Source organism: Psilocybe cubensis, chromosome 11, assembly GCF_017499595.1.
Source record: "Psilocybe cubensis strain MGC-MH-2018 chromosome 11, whole genome shotgun sequence".
Lineage (NCBI taxonomy): Eukaryota > Fungi > Basidiomycota > Agaricomycetes > Agaricales > Agrocybaceae > Psilocybe > Psilocybe cubensis.
The window spans coordinates 1989797-2004513 of NC_063009.1; the positions used below are offsets into that span (position 1 = coordinate 1989797).

The window sequence follows — 14717 nt, forward strand, 5'->3', positions numbered from 1 at the left end:
AGTGGGGTATTCAACCCAGGAAATTTCACCGACTACCCTTGAGGTTTGTCTAGACTGATTTTTTTTTTTCATACAGTGTTTTGATGTTCTGGAGATTATTCTGTCTGCTTGTTTTTCAGTCATTATTGCTCGTATGCTGTGTAGTTTTTATTATGCGTGCTAGATTGATTGCACCATTCGTAAGGCATGTTCTTTAACGATCAGGATTGAGTGTGTTCTACGTCTCCCTTTTCAAATTCCATTTAAACAAGCTCTTAGTAACCTTTTGCTTATTTTACTGATATTTTTCTGCCAGGTTTGCGTTGTTCGGCCATCTAGCCCATCTTTTTGCATGTTATCGTGCCAAAGGCTTACGCGCCCACGGAATATCAGTGCAACCTTATCTCTCTTTCATTTGTTTGGTTACAATTGTAATTAGTATCAATGCGAACGGTTAAATTTATTTGCACTGCGGGCGCCGACCGCTGTAAGTTAAACATACAGCAGAAAACTTACATGTCTTATGTAAGTTTCGCTGTAAGTTCGACATACAGCACACGTGTATGAAAAACAAACAGTCGGCAAAGACATATTGTGTTTGGTGGCTGTATGCCGACCAAACACAATTGCTGTAAGTAGACTGTAAATAGAATAAACACCGAGATTACACAATTTCTTTTTGTCCGGTGTTAGTATAATATACACAATTGCTGTAAGTCATACAAACAGCACTTGTGTAAGTAAAACATACACACAAAGAAAACAAATTGTGTATGTCATACTTACACAATTCCTGTAAGTAAGTGCTGTAAGTTAAACATACACCTGAACTTACAGTAATCGACTCGCTGAGCGAGTCGACAAGCGCGCGAAGAATTCGCATTTTTGGCGCGATGTCGACTCGCAGACGATGATAACACGATGGCATGCGTCGTTCTGGCGACTCGCTGCCCTTTGAAAAATCTCGCAGTCGTCAATGTGTAGTGCGCGATTCATTAATAAATATGATATATTTTCAGCGTTTTGCGCAATTCTATTTATTACACTCGTTGGGTACTTAATATAGCTGGCGCCCTACCTGGCGCGCCTACACCCGACTCACCTGCAGACATTGAAAATTCTGAATCTTTGGCCTTCCCTAGTGTGAGTCTGCAGTGAGTACTTTAATCTGTTCGTTTGCCATCGTTTGTCACCACCATCTATAAATTGATCCCACTTACACAACTTTCCCGCAGCCTTTCTTATCACCAACCACAACCACAACCACTCACTCCCTCGCTCACTCGCTCTTACCGACTACCACCCACATCGATCTCCACACCCACCCGCTTATTCGTTAACCGCGAATCTCTTACCATGGCTGCACTCATCTCTCAAGTCGTTTCGGCCATCGTAGGCTTCAAGTATGGGTTGAAGCACAGCATCGCGTCGGGATGTTGGATAACGGAGCGCGTATCCGCGTATGTGGGGTCGGTTTGTGGGGAGGTCTTTCGTTATATCGAAGAGCGTAGCGATACCCCGGTGATGGTCAGAGGTCGCAATCGTACGCATCGTTGAATTTTTTTTTTTTTTGAATCTGCTCATCCCAGTTTCGTTAGGCGCTCAAATCACGGATGTCGAAGCCCAGAATTTACGCACCACCGACGCTGACTGCAACGCCGACTTCGAGGAAATCGAGGACCTCCTTCGGATTCGTCAAGAAATAATGGATCTTCATACCCTTCTCGACAACAAACGCGCACTCACCCGGCCTATGACGCCCGAAGCGCACAATATCAACATCGACCGATTCGCTCTCGACCATAGGCACCGGCTGAACGACATCGCTATCGAGGCGCAGATTCGCGCCAAGTATCCGTCGAGGAACGAGTATCTCGCAATCTGCAAGAAATACGAGGTTTCCCCCTTCCGCACCTAGCAGGCGTTCTCAGCGTCATTCCAGCGTCTTTATAACTTCTTGGGGGACTCACCCACTACCCTACTCCCCGTCATCTTTCTAATCGTTTTCTTGTTTTCTTGCTTTCGATTTTCAGTATTTGATCTGCTGTATATACACGCTCACTTTTGTATTCAACGATACCTCTAATGTGTAGTCTACTGTTTCATATTGTATTATACTGTCGCATATCCATTTTATTTCTCAGTCAAGTTCACTCCGGTTCATTCATAATTAATGAAATAAGTTGGCTCGCCGAGTGACCCGTTGATAATCGACTGCTCGTATGATGGGTGAGTCAGGGAGTTGTGGGTCAAGATGTCCTTTGCGGGGTGTAAACTCTGCGGGTGTTGCGATAGAATTGCCAGTGCCGTATTCGTTCACAAATTCTCTACATCCTCGCAGAAGCTGCCGGTACAGCAGCAAAACGAACCTCTAAGCACAATCGAAGCTAAAACTACATTTATCGGCACGATGAATTAACGCCTCCAACTAGACGTCACGATGTGTAACCTAAGACATGGTAATAACGCAGTACGTACCTGTTCATTAACCCGGTAATATTGAGCTTTGTGTAGGGAGAAAGGTCGTGCACATCCATGGTGAGATTAAAAAAATGTGGTTAGGATGAGATGAGTTTTACCTGCATAACCACTCGTCGCTCAGCCTTTCCAGTCCTGATATCGTACAGCGTGAATGTCCCGTCGGATCCTATACTTGCGAGCACCGATGATTCGCTCATTAAATCGTACAGATGTGATAGTTTCGGTTGATGTTGGGAAAGTGAGAAGATGGATAGATTGATCCTCGCTTAAACGCAGCTTTCCCGGGAATACATTAAGAGGCTAAAGGGCAACGGTTAAAGGATTAGAAATTGAGCTCAGTAAATAAAAGAAGCGCTGATGCGGACATGCAGCGCTGTCGTCCGAGGGTGTTGACTTACCACCTCCGTATTCAGGTTATCGTCTCCAACGGCCCATAGGCTTCACGTTACGATCGACACCGCAGCTAAGAAGCCTTTGACCATCCGGAGAGAAGCATAGCCCTGACGCTTTCCCTTGTGCGCCTGGGGAATTTTGGCGATCGGTTTTCGGGTTGCAAGATTGTGGAGGATTATTCCTGGTTTATTCCAATTCCATCATTTAGTGATTATCGCCTGCGTGATTAGAGAACCCACGCACACACCTCCATCCCAGCTTCCACTGGCCACACCTGTTAGGGAGCCAGGTCGCCTGTACAGGACCTCAACAGCATCGATGTGCCCTTCCAGACTGTCCACAAGCGGCTTCGCGAACATCCTTTCCATTTTAACCGCATTCAAAGCACGGGTTCGTTCTCTCGCACGGGCAAAGGGTGCATAAGGGGGTTTAAATTCCGAGATGTAGGCGTCGGGGGTCTCCAGGCCGCATTGGCAGATGTGTGTAGACGGGTCATGTTGGAGTACTGAGATTTTCTAAGCTCTTGCCTGACTCTTCATCCTCCTCTTTCTCAGAGGGTGTCGACTGAGCCAGCGGCGTGGACGTACGGCCATCCTTCCAGCGTCCTCCAATCCCCCGCTATCGCCCTCGTGTCATTACCAGCCAATCGCACCTTGGGTTCGAGACGGCGGCGCTGCGATGAGAGTTCGCACCGCGGGAAAGATCTGGGACAACAGTGTCATGTGAGTGAGACTCTTCCTCTTTTTCTGCTCACTTACCTTCGCTTGTATACTAGTTGATGGCGGGGTGCGCGCTATGACAAGTCGCGTTGTCGTACACGATGCGCCTTGTTAGGAATGTCCTGCCAAGGTGCGTCACCACCCTTTATCAGTCTTAATTACTGTACTAACCTTACCTGCCATTCCTTCTTTGAGATCGACGATGACGACGACGACACAGGCGGGGTCAAGGGAGCAGAGTGACGAACTGCGAATACTTGTAAGTTACCTACGCAGCTGGAATTTCACGCTTGCTCACCTCTTGTCTTTTCAGCGTGTCTGTATCGGTGTTGTTGGCGTGCGACTGCGATAGGGAGTTGAGGGGTACTGCGACGGCAAGAGGTCAGTCATTGGAAAACTATGTCATACTCTGATGCTCACTGTTGTTTTACCACTTCCAGTCACTTCAAATCACCATCGTTGGCCTCGTATCTTCTTATGGATCAAGGGTGTCGGGGGCTGTCATAGGAGATGATGGAAAGGACCTTTACTTACCCAAGAATGCCCGCCACAACAGCGTACGCACACCGGAGACCGACTGACACCGGGGTGCGTTGCGATGAAAAGAAACCGCTGGCCAACGACGAGCGCGTTGCTGGAAAAGTGCGTCAATGCTGTAGGTATGGGTTATCAAGGTTTCTACTCACCGTTTTGTTCCCACTCGCAACCGCGCCAGCATGTCCGTGTGTCTGTGCGTCAAGTCAAATTCCACATAGCATGCATTACGACGGACACTCACTATGGCATTGCGTTCCGAGTGCCCGCCACATCTGTGTACGCAGCAGGCTGTGAAGTGTAGTCGGTGAGGAGCGCCTCACTGGCAAGGTGCGTCAGCAATGTGTTTATAAACTGTCAGGTTTCTGCGTACTGTTTTGTTCCCTGTCGCAACCGCGCCCGCGTGTCCATGTGTCTGTGCGTCAAGTCAAACGCCGCGTAGCATGCATTGCAACGGACACTCGCTATGGCATCGCGTTTTGGCGGCATGTTGTTGACGAGAGAGGCAGAGGGGATTGTCGAGGTGCGTCGTCGACGTTTGCAATAGGTTGGAACTGCAGCGATGGGCGGTGAGTCAGTACCAGGGCGCCGTTTAGGGGATGCTGCTCACCATACTACATCCTCAAGATTGTTCTGTCAAGCACACCGTCAGCGCCGTCGTTGAGACTACATACTGCAATACACATACCTTGTAGAGGTGCGTCGTCGACGTTTGCAATCGGTTGGAACTGCAGCGATGGGCGGGGAGTCAATACCAGGGCGTCGTTTAGGGGATGCTGCTGTCACTTGGCGCAGCGGCGAGGATGTGGGAGGTAGATGTGAGAGGGGGACAGCATGCAGAAACACTGCAGCACATCGGTTGAGTACACATCCAATCACAATACACAAACTCTACTCACCTGGAGATATGAATCGCGCCTTCAAGGACCGCCGCTGAGTGCAACATTGACGCGTCCACTCCCATCTCGCTGCTCTGCCACTCTGGAATTTCGTTGTTGGTAGCAGTAGAGGTAAAAGCAGAGGACAGGAACAGGAACAGGGTCGGGGTCGGGTAACGAGCATAAAAAGACGAGTAGCTCGGCGTCGAGTTCGAGTGTTGCGACGCTTCGCAGGAAGGGATCGAGTGATACGATCCGTACGGTCAAGTCGTCTGGACTTTTGTCGGTCGTTTCGGGTGCTGCTTCTGCTTCGTCTGATAGAGATAAAGATAAGGAGAAGGATGTGACTGCTGGTGCTGGTGTTGTGGATGAAGGTAGGCCGCGCTCGAAGGAGATGCAACTGCAGGCAAAGGGGTTGCCGACTTCCCCACCGCTCCCGCCGCTCCCTCTCTCTGTCGACTCGCCGAAACTGAAGGCGTCGCCTTTGCTCCCGTCCTTGATGCCACTTGCTTCTTCACTCACACATCCACCATCCTCATCATCCCTTTCACATCCACCATCCTCTTCTTCCCCCTCCCCTTCCCCACATGCACATGCCCATCCACATTCACATACACACTCGCCACCACCCCTACACCCAACTAAAAAATCATCAACGCTCACCAACACCACCACCGCCTCCATCAACAAACCCCTCTCATCCATCGACTCCCTACTCGCATCCGACGTGCCCACGGGCGCTACACTTGAGATCGGCATCCCATGCTCATCTCGTCGAAGCGGAAGCGGCATCCCCCCCGCGAGCGAGAATGTCGTAGACGCAACAGCTGTCCCAAACTCTAAGTAAAGGTAATAATGTAAATAAAATAAAAATAAAGAAAATAATAATACCCTCCTGTCGTTGATGGCGACGAGTACGACAGGTTGGAAAATTAGGTCTGCTCCCGCCTCCTGCACTGCTCATGAAGCCGCAGACTAATCTACTGCATTCCACAAGTACGTAGGTAAAGTCGAGAGGAAATGCAGCGTTCTCGTTCATGCACTCCATGCACACGATACACTCGTGCTGAGCGTTGGCTGAGCGTTTTACCAGCGTTTACGGATTTCGCCAGTCCGGGAGACATGAAGAGGTTTGAACGGGAGTTGGGTTTGCTTCTGCGCGAATTGGCGCGTTTGGTTAGATATTGTATGAATTGCATCGTGTTTGTATGCGGATGAAAATGGGTTGCAACAACGATAAGCACCTTTAAAAAAAGGGGGGAAGGGAAAGGAAACCTTGAATATTTTCATGAACCCAGCAATATTGGGTTTTGTGCAGGGAACCAGGTTGTGCACGTCCGCGACGGGGATAGCAATCTCATCGAGACCACGGAAGCGCTCTTCAAGCCCGTGGAACTCGTCGGACTCTTCCTCTTCATCATGTTTGTAAGGGAGAATGTGTCCGAGCCAGCGTCGTGGGCGTACGGGTCGCAGAGCTGCGCCTTTATCTCAGCGTTGAGCTGTTTTGGGGAGGTGGATGGTTAATCTGCACGTCTGCACGTCTTTTTCCGCCTCGTATGTAGTCCTGTAGAACTTGGATGTTAGATGTCTTATGACGAAGACGAAGATTAAGGTTAGATATAGACAGTATGGAATCACGACGTACATTGAACGCAGAGCGTCATGGAAGGGTGGACAGGCCGAAGACGATTCTACAGAACGATGGCATTGGTTGACAGGTCACGCAAGACAAGCTGGGGAAGGAAACACACCTGCGCGGGGCATCAACGGCGTCTTTCCTACAAGCTCAACTGACAGGCACACGGTGTGTTTCGACTATGATCGACGACTTTGACTGGGGAGACACTATGTAGGACATCGGAGAGCTAGGGGGATCAGGAACACAATCTAATCATGAGCATCAGTATATGATACTCAGATTCCGCGCGTCTAAGCGTCACCCTAGTCGCTGAAATCAACAGTGTCGTCTTTTTGGGTAAAAATGAACTGGCGCTGACGCTATGTGTAGACGGGGGCGTTGCAGTTGCGTTGGAGGTTCTGTCGCTGGCGTTGACGACGGCGATGCTGCGAAGAACATGAGAAAGGAGAGGCCTACAGGAAGGGTGCACGGGGTCATGGTGTAACGTCAGTGCTCGCAGGGAAGTTGGCGTACCCAGAAGAGGGGGAAAGAATAAGTTGTCCCAGTAAAGATTGCCGATTAAAGGAACTATTGAGGTCTGCGTATGTTGTGCGCAAATTTTAGACCTGAGAGACAGCGAGAAAGATGGGAAGCGCGTCAACATGTGCTCCTCCAATTGGCGCATACAGATCAACTTTCTCGGTATTAGTTATATTGACAGAAGCGAGTTAAGTCTTGAAGCTCGTCGGTGCATACGGTGTTCGAGGTAACGTGCAGGAAACATGCACGATTAGGGTACATGGGTATAGTGGGAAGTACAACTCCAGGGCGCGCTGAGCGTGTTCGGATCCGGCCGGCCCGGAAGACGTGTGCCGCGGGAAGCACCTCAACACGTGCTCCTCCAATTGGCGCATACAGATCAACTTTCTCGGTATTTGCAGTTAGATTGACAGAAGCGAGTTAAGTCTTGCAGCTCGTCGGTGCATACAGTGTTCAAGGTGGCGTGCAGGAAACAGGCACGATTAGGGTACAAGGGTATAGTGGAAAGTACAACTCCTTCTGTTCAGGGCGTGCTGAGCGTGTTATGAGCGTGTTCGGATCCGGCCGGCCCGGAAGACGTGTACCGCATACAAAGAGCTTCACGCGCGTGCAGAGCGCATAACCTGCGCGTGGATATGACCGTTCCGGGGTATGAACGTGCTCCTTCCGTGAGCTGACCCGCCTCTCTGACTCGTCTACCAGCGCCATTTCCACCAGCTCCAATGTCACTTGTGCCGTTTCATCTTCCATCAGCACCGTATCTGTTGGAAGAAGACTTGAAGCCAGTGACTCACTACGCTCTCCGCTCCAATGCTATCTGATTCACGCATGAATATGAGTGTGGGCTTGCCTGGTCGGCTGCCCGTGATATATTGAACAATTTAATAACGAATTAATCTAAATCAAATATATCAGATTCTTGCAAATCAGATTTTGCGATACAGATCCGTCCAGAGATATACGTATTACAAACTTCAACTTACCTATGACGAAGTATGATTCAGGACCTGTATCGTGACCGGCTTAACCCCCGCAGATTGAGCAGCGACCAAATAACGTGCGTTTGAGTGGAAGATTATCGTGTTGCTCAGTTGTCGAGACCCTATCGTGTAGATTTCACCCCGACCTTGCCCTTCGACCGCAGATTCACCTGTTCATGGAAGTGAGCCGTGGGCACCGATGTCCTGGAATGATCAGAACGAAAATTTCTGCTTACCTCTCGTGAAAGGGACGCATGCGACGGGCGACGGCTTTTAAACCAGCCTCATTGAACACGATGACCGGTAGCATAGAGCGTAGTTTGACTCGTCAAGTGCGCTGAGTGTGTAACTCTGATTTCGCTGTCATTCTGGACTTTGCTTCGGAGTTCTAGCACCTAAAAAGGGGGTCAAAACCACAATAAGTTACGGTTTGAAGATCACTTAACCTCCTCGCAAATCCTCCTTGCTCACAACTCTATAATGGTATCATTTAAGTATGCCCTGTACCAAACACGCATTACCTTTGAGGTATTTCTAATGCCTGACTTTCAGACCTGATCCCACTAGCTACTCGCAGACATTAAAACCACGTAAAGTTATATACACATTATGAGTGCGCGTAACTACAAATGCTGGCTACAACTCTAAATTTTCTAAATTTCCCTCATTTGCGTTGAGGAGCCCGTAATATTGCGCCTTCGAAGTCAAGAAAGCGAACAACTAAGGTAGACATTGCTATTAGATATAAAAGTTGAGGCCAGATGACGAATTCTTACAGCAAAAAGATATGGTGCCCAGTTAGCGTAAGTGCATGCCATGACAAAAGCAATGAAGGGACCATTGGTTCTGGCATAGTGAAGGAGCGTATTTGCAGGCTGTGTTTGAGTTTCACCGACGCCAACAAAGGGCTGGCTCCGCTTTTCCCACAGATAGATGAAGCCATTAGAAGATGCTGCAATACAGACTTTGCGACTCTCCGCCATGGTTACTGCAATCGCCTGTGTCATGTGAGCCTCTGTGAACATGTTTGAGCGTCAGAAAGCATAAGATACGGCAAAAGATCAAACCTTTTGGACTTGAGGTAAGGGTCTGCAGAACGTAATTATTGGCTACGTCAAAGATATGTACCTTATTAGTGTGGCTACCGCACACCGACAGTTTCGTGCCTTCAATGAAACGGCACTGCTTTATGAAGTATTTGTGGGTGGTCACGGAGTCCCCAACGGCTAGGGTCTGGAGAGGAGACATATCAGGAGTTTGGTAAACATCAAAATTGCCGTTGTTGAGATTGTTGACGATGATAACAGTCTGGTCGCTCGAAATCGCAGCAGATCCGCTACATGAGCTTATCAGTCGAATATAAGGTAAAATATGTTAATATGCGTACATCCCACTGGCGAGTTTTTTGGTCCAGAGCACTTCGCCATTGGAAGCGTCCCGACAACAACTAGCAGAATTAAGAACAGTTAGAACAGTTGAACAGCGTGGTTAATTGATATTACGTTGATAAACATACACGTCACCATTCTCTAGTCCGAAGGACAGCAACTTTTCATTTGTTGACCCGAAGAAGAGGACCGACGTCGGAATACCAGGTCGGTTACTGGGAGCTTCCCAGACGAGATTCGCTGAGCCAGCTACAGGCAATAAATAAATGGTACAGAAGAAACCAGGAATAACCCTTACCGACTGCATCAACAGAATACATCTTAACAGCTCCGGAATGACTGGAAGCAATCAGCCTGCCGTTTATCTTATCAAATACGAGGTTCTCCACGATGTCATTTGGGGTGAACAGCTGGATTACGGTTCCTCTCTCCGTGAAAGGCTACGAGAGAGAATTAGTGACTCGCTAGGATATCCTCTGATTGGCACACCTTAACAGAACGAGAGTCCATTAAAAACATGCTCATACCACCAAAAACATTCCCGACGCATAATACGGTTGAGGGCTCCCTCGAAGGTAATTCGGTATACGCCCACGCTAGGCAACTAACTTGCCCCCACTGCTTGTTCTCGAGGACTTGTTCAGTCCGGAAAGTTTCCGTGTTCCATATAAAAACCTTGTCGCGGTCACCTATTTTGTTGCATCAGATTCTCGTTCCAATAGTGAAAAGCAAAGAAATAGTATACCTGCAGCGACCAAAAATTTTCCATTGCTCGAGAAGAGCAAGTGATCAACGTGTTCAATCCCTGGGTTCTTCAACTCCTTCGCAAGGACGAAAGAGCTATTCTGTTTCAACGGTTAAAGTAAATATTCTACATTTCAAATGTCACGACGTACCAAGTTCATGATGTATAAGTAGGTATAAGTAGACAGATAGGATAGCACTGTGGTGTACGGGCAAATGTGGCAAAATGTTTGATTTGTGGGGTGAAGGTACTTTTATTCAAAGCCTGCCGTGTCTTGTCTTTAAGATTGAGTACGTCGTGTTGCCTTTCAGCTCACCGGAGATATGCCTAGCGCTGGATCCGCCTTTCGACACAAGCGGGTCATCAACGAGACGACAGCGTGTTTGTTTCGTTTATTCTCTCACCCGGGATCCCTTTCACTATCACTATACAATCCGAGCTTTGTTATTTTTCAGTTATGTTTGGGTGGGATGCTTTAGCAGACTTCAGTTTCTCTCACTCTACTAGAAGAAGTAATCTAACTACAGGAGTCGCTGAAACTACGTATTTTTTACAGACTGTCGGGTCGTGGTGGAGGAAGAGCGAACCGTGCGAAAATGCTTGAACGAGAATATTATAGTGCACAGATTTCCATGCCGCTTCGGCAACTCGCCGAAGCGGCATGGAAATCAACACGGTATATCAATGCTGGCGCGCGACCGGACCACCTTTCCGACCTTCTTTGTTCATCTCCTCGTCATGGGGAAACATCGTCTTCCTCGATGAAAGAGTTCTTTCTGTATAATTTGTAATTGTACCCTTTCTGAATCAATAGACCTAATAGATCAGTGTGAAAGCAATCAAGCAGTCCTCCGCAAAAGCCGTTTGACGCGTAAAACACGCCCACAGCGACTTGATAATGCCTGTGTGCTATCGACTGTGCGTATATTTCAAGCCCCTCGCCATCCTACCCTTCTCATATTATCAATTCACCACCAACCTTTCTTAGACGCTCTTTTCTGCCTCCTTTCAACTTACTCGTACGACCATGGAGAACACTACTCGTCAAGCTTCGTCATCAGGTTCCCTGGTGGAACCTGTCCCCATGGCCGTCTCCGAACCCTATATCGGATTTCACCACCCTATGGTAACATCGCATATCAACTTTACACCAGTCTCTCGTTCTGCTCCTCCTGTTCCCAAAACAGCCATGAGGATTAATTGGGAACCAAGGAGGTCTTCCGCTGATTTACCTGACGATAACGACGACCCCTCACTTGCCCCTGCACCTGCTAACCCTTCACAGTCAACTTCCTCGTCTGCCAACTCTCCGAACCCAGACCCTCCGAACCCTGCTGCGACGGCAGGGCCGTCGCAAACCACTTTACCCGCTCAAGGTGTCGCTACCGCAGGGCCCTCGTCTGCGCCAGTAGGCACTTCAAAAGTCATCATTATCCGGAAGCCCCCAGGTGAACCCGGTCGCCCAGGATCGGGTGGTTTTAATTTGGAAGATGTACTTGTGGGCGAGCACGACTGGGCCTTATCGGACGTTGAAACCCTGCAGGTAAGTTTATTTCGTTCGTCCTATATGTCTTTTCTTTACTCTATCACACAGGATTGGCTTCGCAGAGAGGCGACCAAGACTCTCCGGCTCGATGCTAGTTATCGGTCGCAAAACCCGAGACTGATTGAGAGAATATGCAACAAGGTGTGTTCTGGTTTCAGTTCTGCTCAACTTATCTCATGTTTTGCAGGCTATGCGTCCCGAGCACTGGCCTGTTTTGGCTAATTACGACAACTGTTGGCCTGTCAAGAGTGCCCTGAAATTGATCCTCAAATACAAATCTGAAGCCTCGCGACGGGTAGAAGGGCGGAAAATGGCTGTGCGCGTTCGTAAAGCTATCAATAACCAAGAGGGCTCGCATGAATCGTCTAGCGAGGGCGGCAGTGGTAGCGATGAAGAGGCCTGAATTCCCTCCCCCCAACTCTATACCATTGTGCCCTGGCTTGTTATACCTGTCCTTCCTTTATTTGTAATGGTCTCTCCTCTCTACTCTTTTTTTCACGTTCATTTCCACATGCACTATTCATGTCCGACTCTAATCCACGTTCCTTTCCTCCTGCATCTGTTATTGCATACTATTCGGGTTTGAAACTCGTTGACATTGCTTTTCTTTACCCCGTCGCTCGTTTCCTGTACAACCTTTCTTCCCATACCATTATCAAATGTCTTAATGTGGAAATCCCTATGTCTCAATTTTAAAGTCATAGTCGCTCACTGTGAGGATGCACATCGTCTCCGAAAGTTTAATGGAAGTTTTCTGTCAGAAGACAAATTAGACATGAGCTATGATCCGCTTCCGAGCCCATTTTGACAAGTAAGTCTTGAACACATCGAAACCCAAGCTTGATTCTAACTTATCTAGACACGTTTGAACACGCCGGCCGAACTTCAATAACTTATTGTATCTGCCATAACGTTACACTGTGAGTACAACTGTTGTGGAGATAAGATTAGGTAACTACAAGGTAACTAAACTATCCAGGGTCGCTCGAAAGTCACAGGATAAAAGTTGCGATTCTCCCTTCCCCACGACTTTTGTCGTCTGCTACCATCTACAAAACTATGGAATCGGGAGACGGATATTGCGCCAGAAACCACTATCACTTCCCGGACACACAGCGGCAGCAATTGCGGCAATTTCATGTCATCACATCACCCGCTCAATCTGTACCAACCTATTCCCATCTACCTTTTCCAGACGGCGATGGGCACCCTAAATGCCCCAGTTGCACGAAGTCCATGAATAATGCAAATCGAAACCCCCCGTATAACCAACGCTTTACTTATCGATCACACGTATCACTCGCAAATAATGCAAACCGAAGTCCTTTGCCATACAATCAGGTCTCACTCACTCGGCCACCTGAGCTACTCGACGTCACTCTTCCAAGTGATTATCTGAGTATTTTGGTCCGAGTTCAACATCCCACAATTGACCCCGGGGCTTCCTCCACTAATCGATCGAACTTCGAGCCTCATCCGTGCCCGTATATTTGCCAACTTTGTCCCTACCTTCAACAGATCATGTATCAAGAAGGCCCTCCCGAAGATATAGTCGGGATACAAGCAGTACGTTCAGCTTCCGTATAGTTCGCATTGCCTTGTACTTATCAAGAATTTCCCCACAGCGATCACCGATACCCCCTGAGAAAATATCTACCTATTCGGAATTGACACCCCATCTCCAATATATGCAACAACATCAACGTCAACGATCGGAGGAAAGATAATCTCGAGCAAGGGTATTAAGTTCCTGCGCCATGCTTCCTGTTCTAATAATTCATGAGTTTGTAACAATGTCAGAGTCACTGGTTCTATTTAATTTTACCGCGACTTTCTATGAACGAATGCAACCATAAGGGTTTATGTGAAAAAGTCTCCCCATAAGTTGCACCTTCAACTGAAAATAATTCTGTATTGCAGGCAACTTACTTTATTTGAATGTCAGGTCGCGTAGAAGGCGCGTCAGGCCCGCATTAGGGTCACGGACTGTCTCGTGAAGATTTTAATGAATAGTTTAAAGTCCCGAACGTCTATCTCTTTGTTTCGTATGTCCTTTGTGTTTTAAACCTCGAAAGTGTTTAAATAGGCTAAGATCTAATGTGAAGCCAACTCCCACCTCGTTCCACCCATCCACCATCATGGGCATTTTATGCTTCGCTGTCACAACGCTTGTCGTAGGCACCATGTTGGTCGGCATAGGCATTTTAACACACAATGGTTTATGGTTCTTTCTCGCGCTTTTTTCACCCATGACGTTGCTCGCTGTGTTCACTTTTTACGATTATTACACGGTTGTCTACAACCCTTCTCCACACCTTTTAAACCTCAATAATTTGAGCTCACGCCCTGCCCCATTATTGCGCTCCGGACTGCGAAGCGAACGTCGTTATATCGTTTCCATGCCAGTATCTGTCAATACAGTCCGCAGCCTCCTCGACGGTTCTTTCGCTAATTCATATACGCCGACAACTGCCAATATTCTGGAAGCAATCGACCATATTTGGTCGCAAAACGACATAAACATCATGGAGGTATGCAGTTTTTTTACGGCGTGCTACCTTTGAATCTTAAAGTTCTTGCAGAGAATCCATGGACTTCAAAACCCTTGTCGATATCGCTTCCTCCATCGATCGGGCCAAAATATATATCTCGTTACAGACGTCGACCCGTACGGTCCTTCCGCCGAGACCTCGCGATTGGGTCCTCGTGAATTGGAATATTACTAGGACAGGACTCCAACCTGTTCGTATATTTTAACTGCTTGTTCACCGATTCTGTTCTGATTACCTTGTAGTGCGGAATGTGCAAAGGCGTTCCAGCTTGGCAGTAGCATCTCGGTTATTCGTATATCTTCGCACCCAAGTTCCACTCATGCTTCTATTTTTTTTCTTCTTTCCTCAGTCTCATCTCGATACT

General features: G+C 48.0%; 6 protein-coding genes across 6 annotated transcripts; 2 read left to right on the plus strand and 4 right to left on the minus strand.

The window, feature by feature from the left end:
- Positions 1 to 1335: 1335 nt before the first annotated feature.
- On the plus strand, positions 1336 to 1897 carry JR316_0011721 (uncharacterized protein; the record flags this gene model as incomplete). The annotated part of the gene is made up of 2 exons (XM_047897366.1): positions 1336 to 1522; positions 1578 to 1897. 2 exons carry the CDS (start codon positions 1336 to 1338, stop codon positions 1895 to 1897), a joined length of 507 nt encoding a protein of 168 aa, XP_047743775.1.
- Positions 1898 to 2149: 252 nt separating this feature from the next.
- JR316_0011722 (uncharacterized protein) lies at positions 2150 to 2516 on the minus strand (the record flags this gene model as incomplete). The annotated part of the gene is made up of 2 exons (XM_047897367.1): positions 2150 to 2348; positions 2458 to 2516. The coding sequence occupies 2 exons, from the start codon at positions 2514 to 2516 to the stop codon at positions 2150 to 2152; spliced, it is 258 nt and encodes an 85-aa protein (XP_047743776.1).
- Positions 2517 to 2577: 61 nt separating this feature from the next.
- Positions 2578 to 3221, minus strand: JR316_0011723 (DDB1- and CUL4-associated factor 13; the record flags this gene model as incomplete). Its single annotated transcript, XM_047897368.1, has 3 exons — positions 2578 to 2760; positions 2910 to 3034; positions 3101 to 3221. The coding sequence occupies 3 exons, from the start codon at positions 3219 to 3221 to the stop codon at positions 2578 to 2580; spliced, it is 429 nt and encodes a 142-aa protein (XP_047743777.1).
- A 1805-nt stretch (positions 3222 to 5026) lies between these two features.
- On the minus strand, positions 5027 to 6032 carry JR316_0011724 (uncharacterized protein; the record flags this gene model as incomplete). Its single annotated transcript, XM_047897369.1, has 2 exons — positions 5027 to 5823; positions 5876 to 6032. The coding sequence occupies 2 exons, from the start codon at positions 6030 to 6032 to the stop codon at positions 5027 to 5029; spliced, it is 954 nt and encodes a 317-aa protein (XP_047743778.1).
- Positions 6033 to 8758: 2726 nt separating this feature from the next.
- JR316_0011725 (uncharacterized protein) lies at positions 8759 to 10415 on the minus strand (the record flags this gene model as incomplete). The annotated part of the gene is made up of 10 exons (XM_047897370.1): positions 8759 to 8842; positions 8899 to 9137; positions 9190 to 9211; positions 9275 to 9458; positions 9510 to 9569; positions 9639 to 9759; positions 9809 to 9950; positions 10000 to 10199; positions 10256 to 10355; positions 10407 to 10415. 10 exons carry the CDS (start codon positions 10413 to 10415, stop codon positions 8759 to 8761), a joined length of 1161 nt encoding a protein of 386 aa, XP_047743779.1.
- Positions 10416 to 11282: 867 nt separating this feature from the next.
- Positions 11283 to 12204, plus strand: JR316_0011726 (uncharacterized protein; the record flags this gene model as incomplete). Its single annotated transcript, XM_047897371.1, has 3 exons — positions 11283 to 11798; positions 11850 to 11942; positions 11989 to 12204. 3 exons carry the CDS (start codon positions 11283 to 11285, stop codon positions 12202 to 12204), a joined length of 825 nt encoding a protein of 274 aa, XP_047743780.1.
- Between the last annotated feature and the right edge of the window lie 2513 nt (positions 12205 to 14717).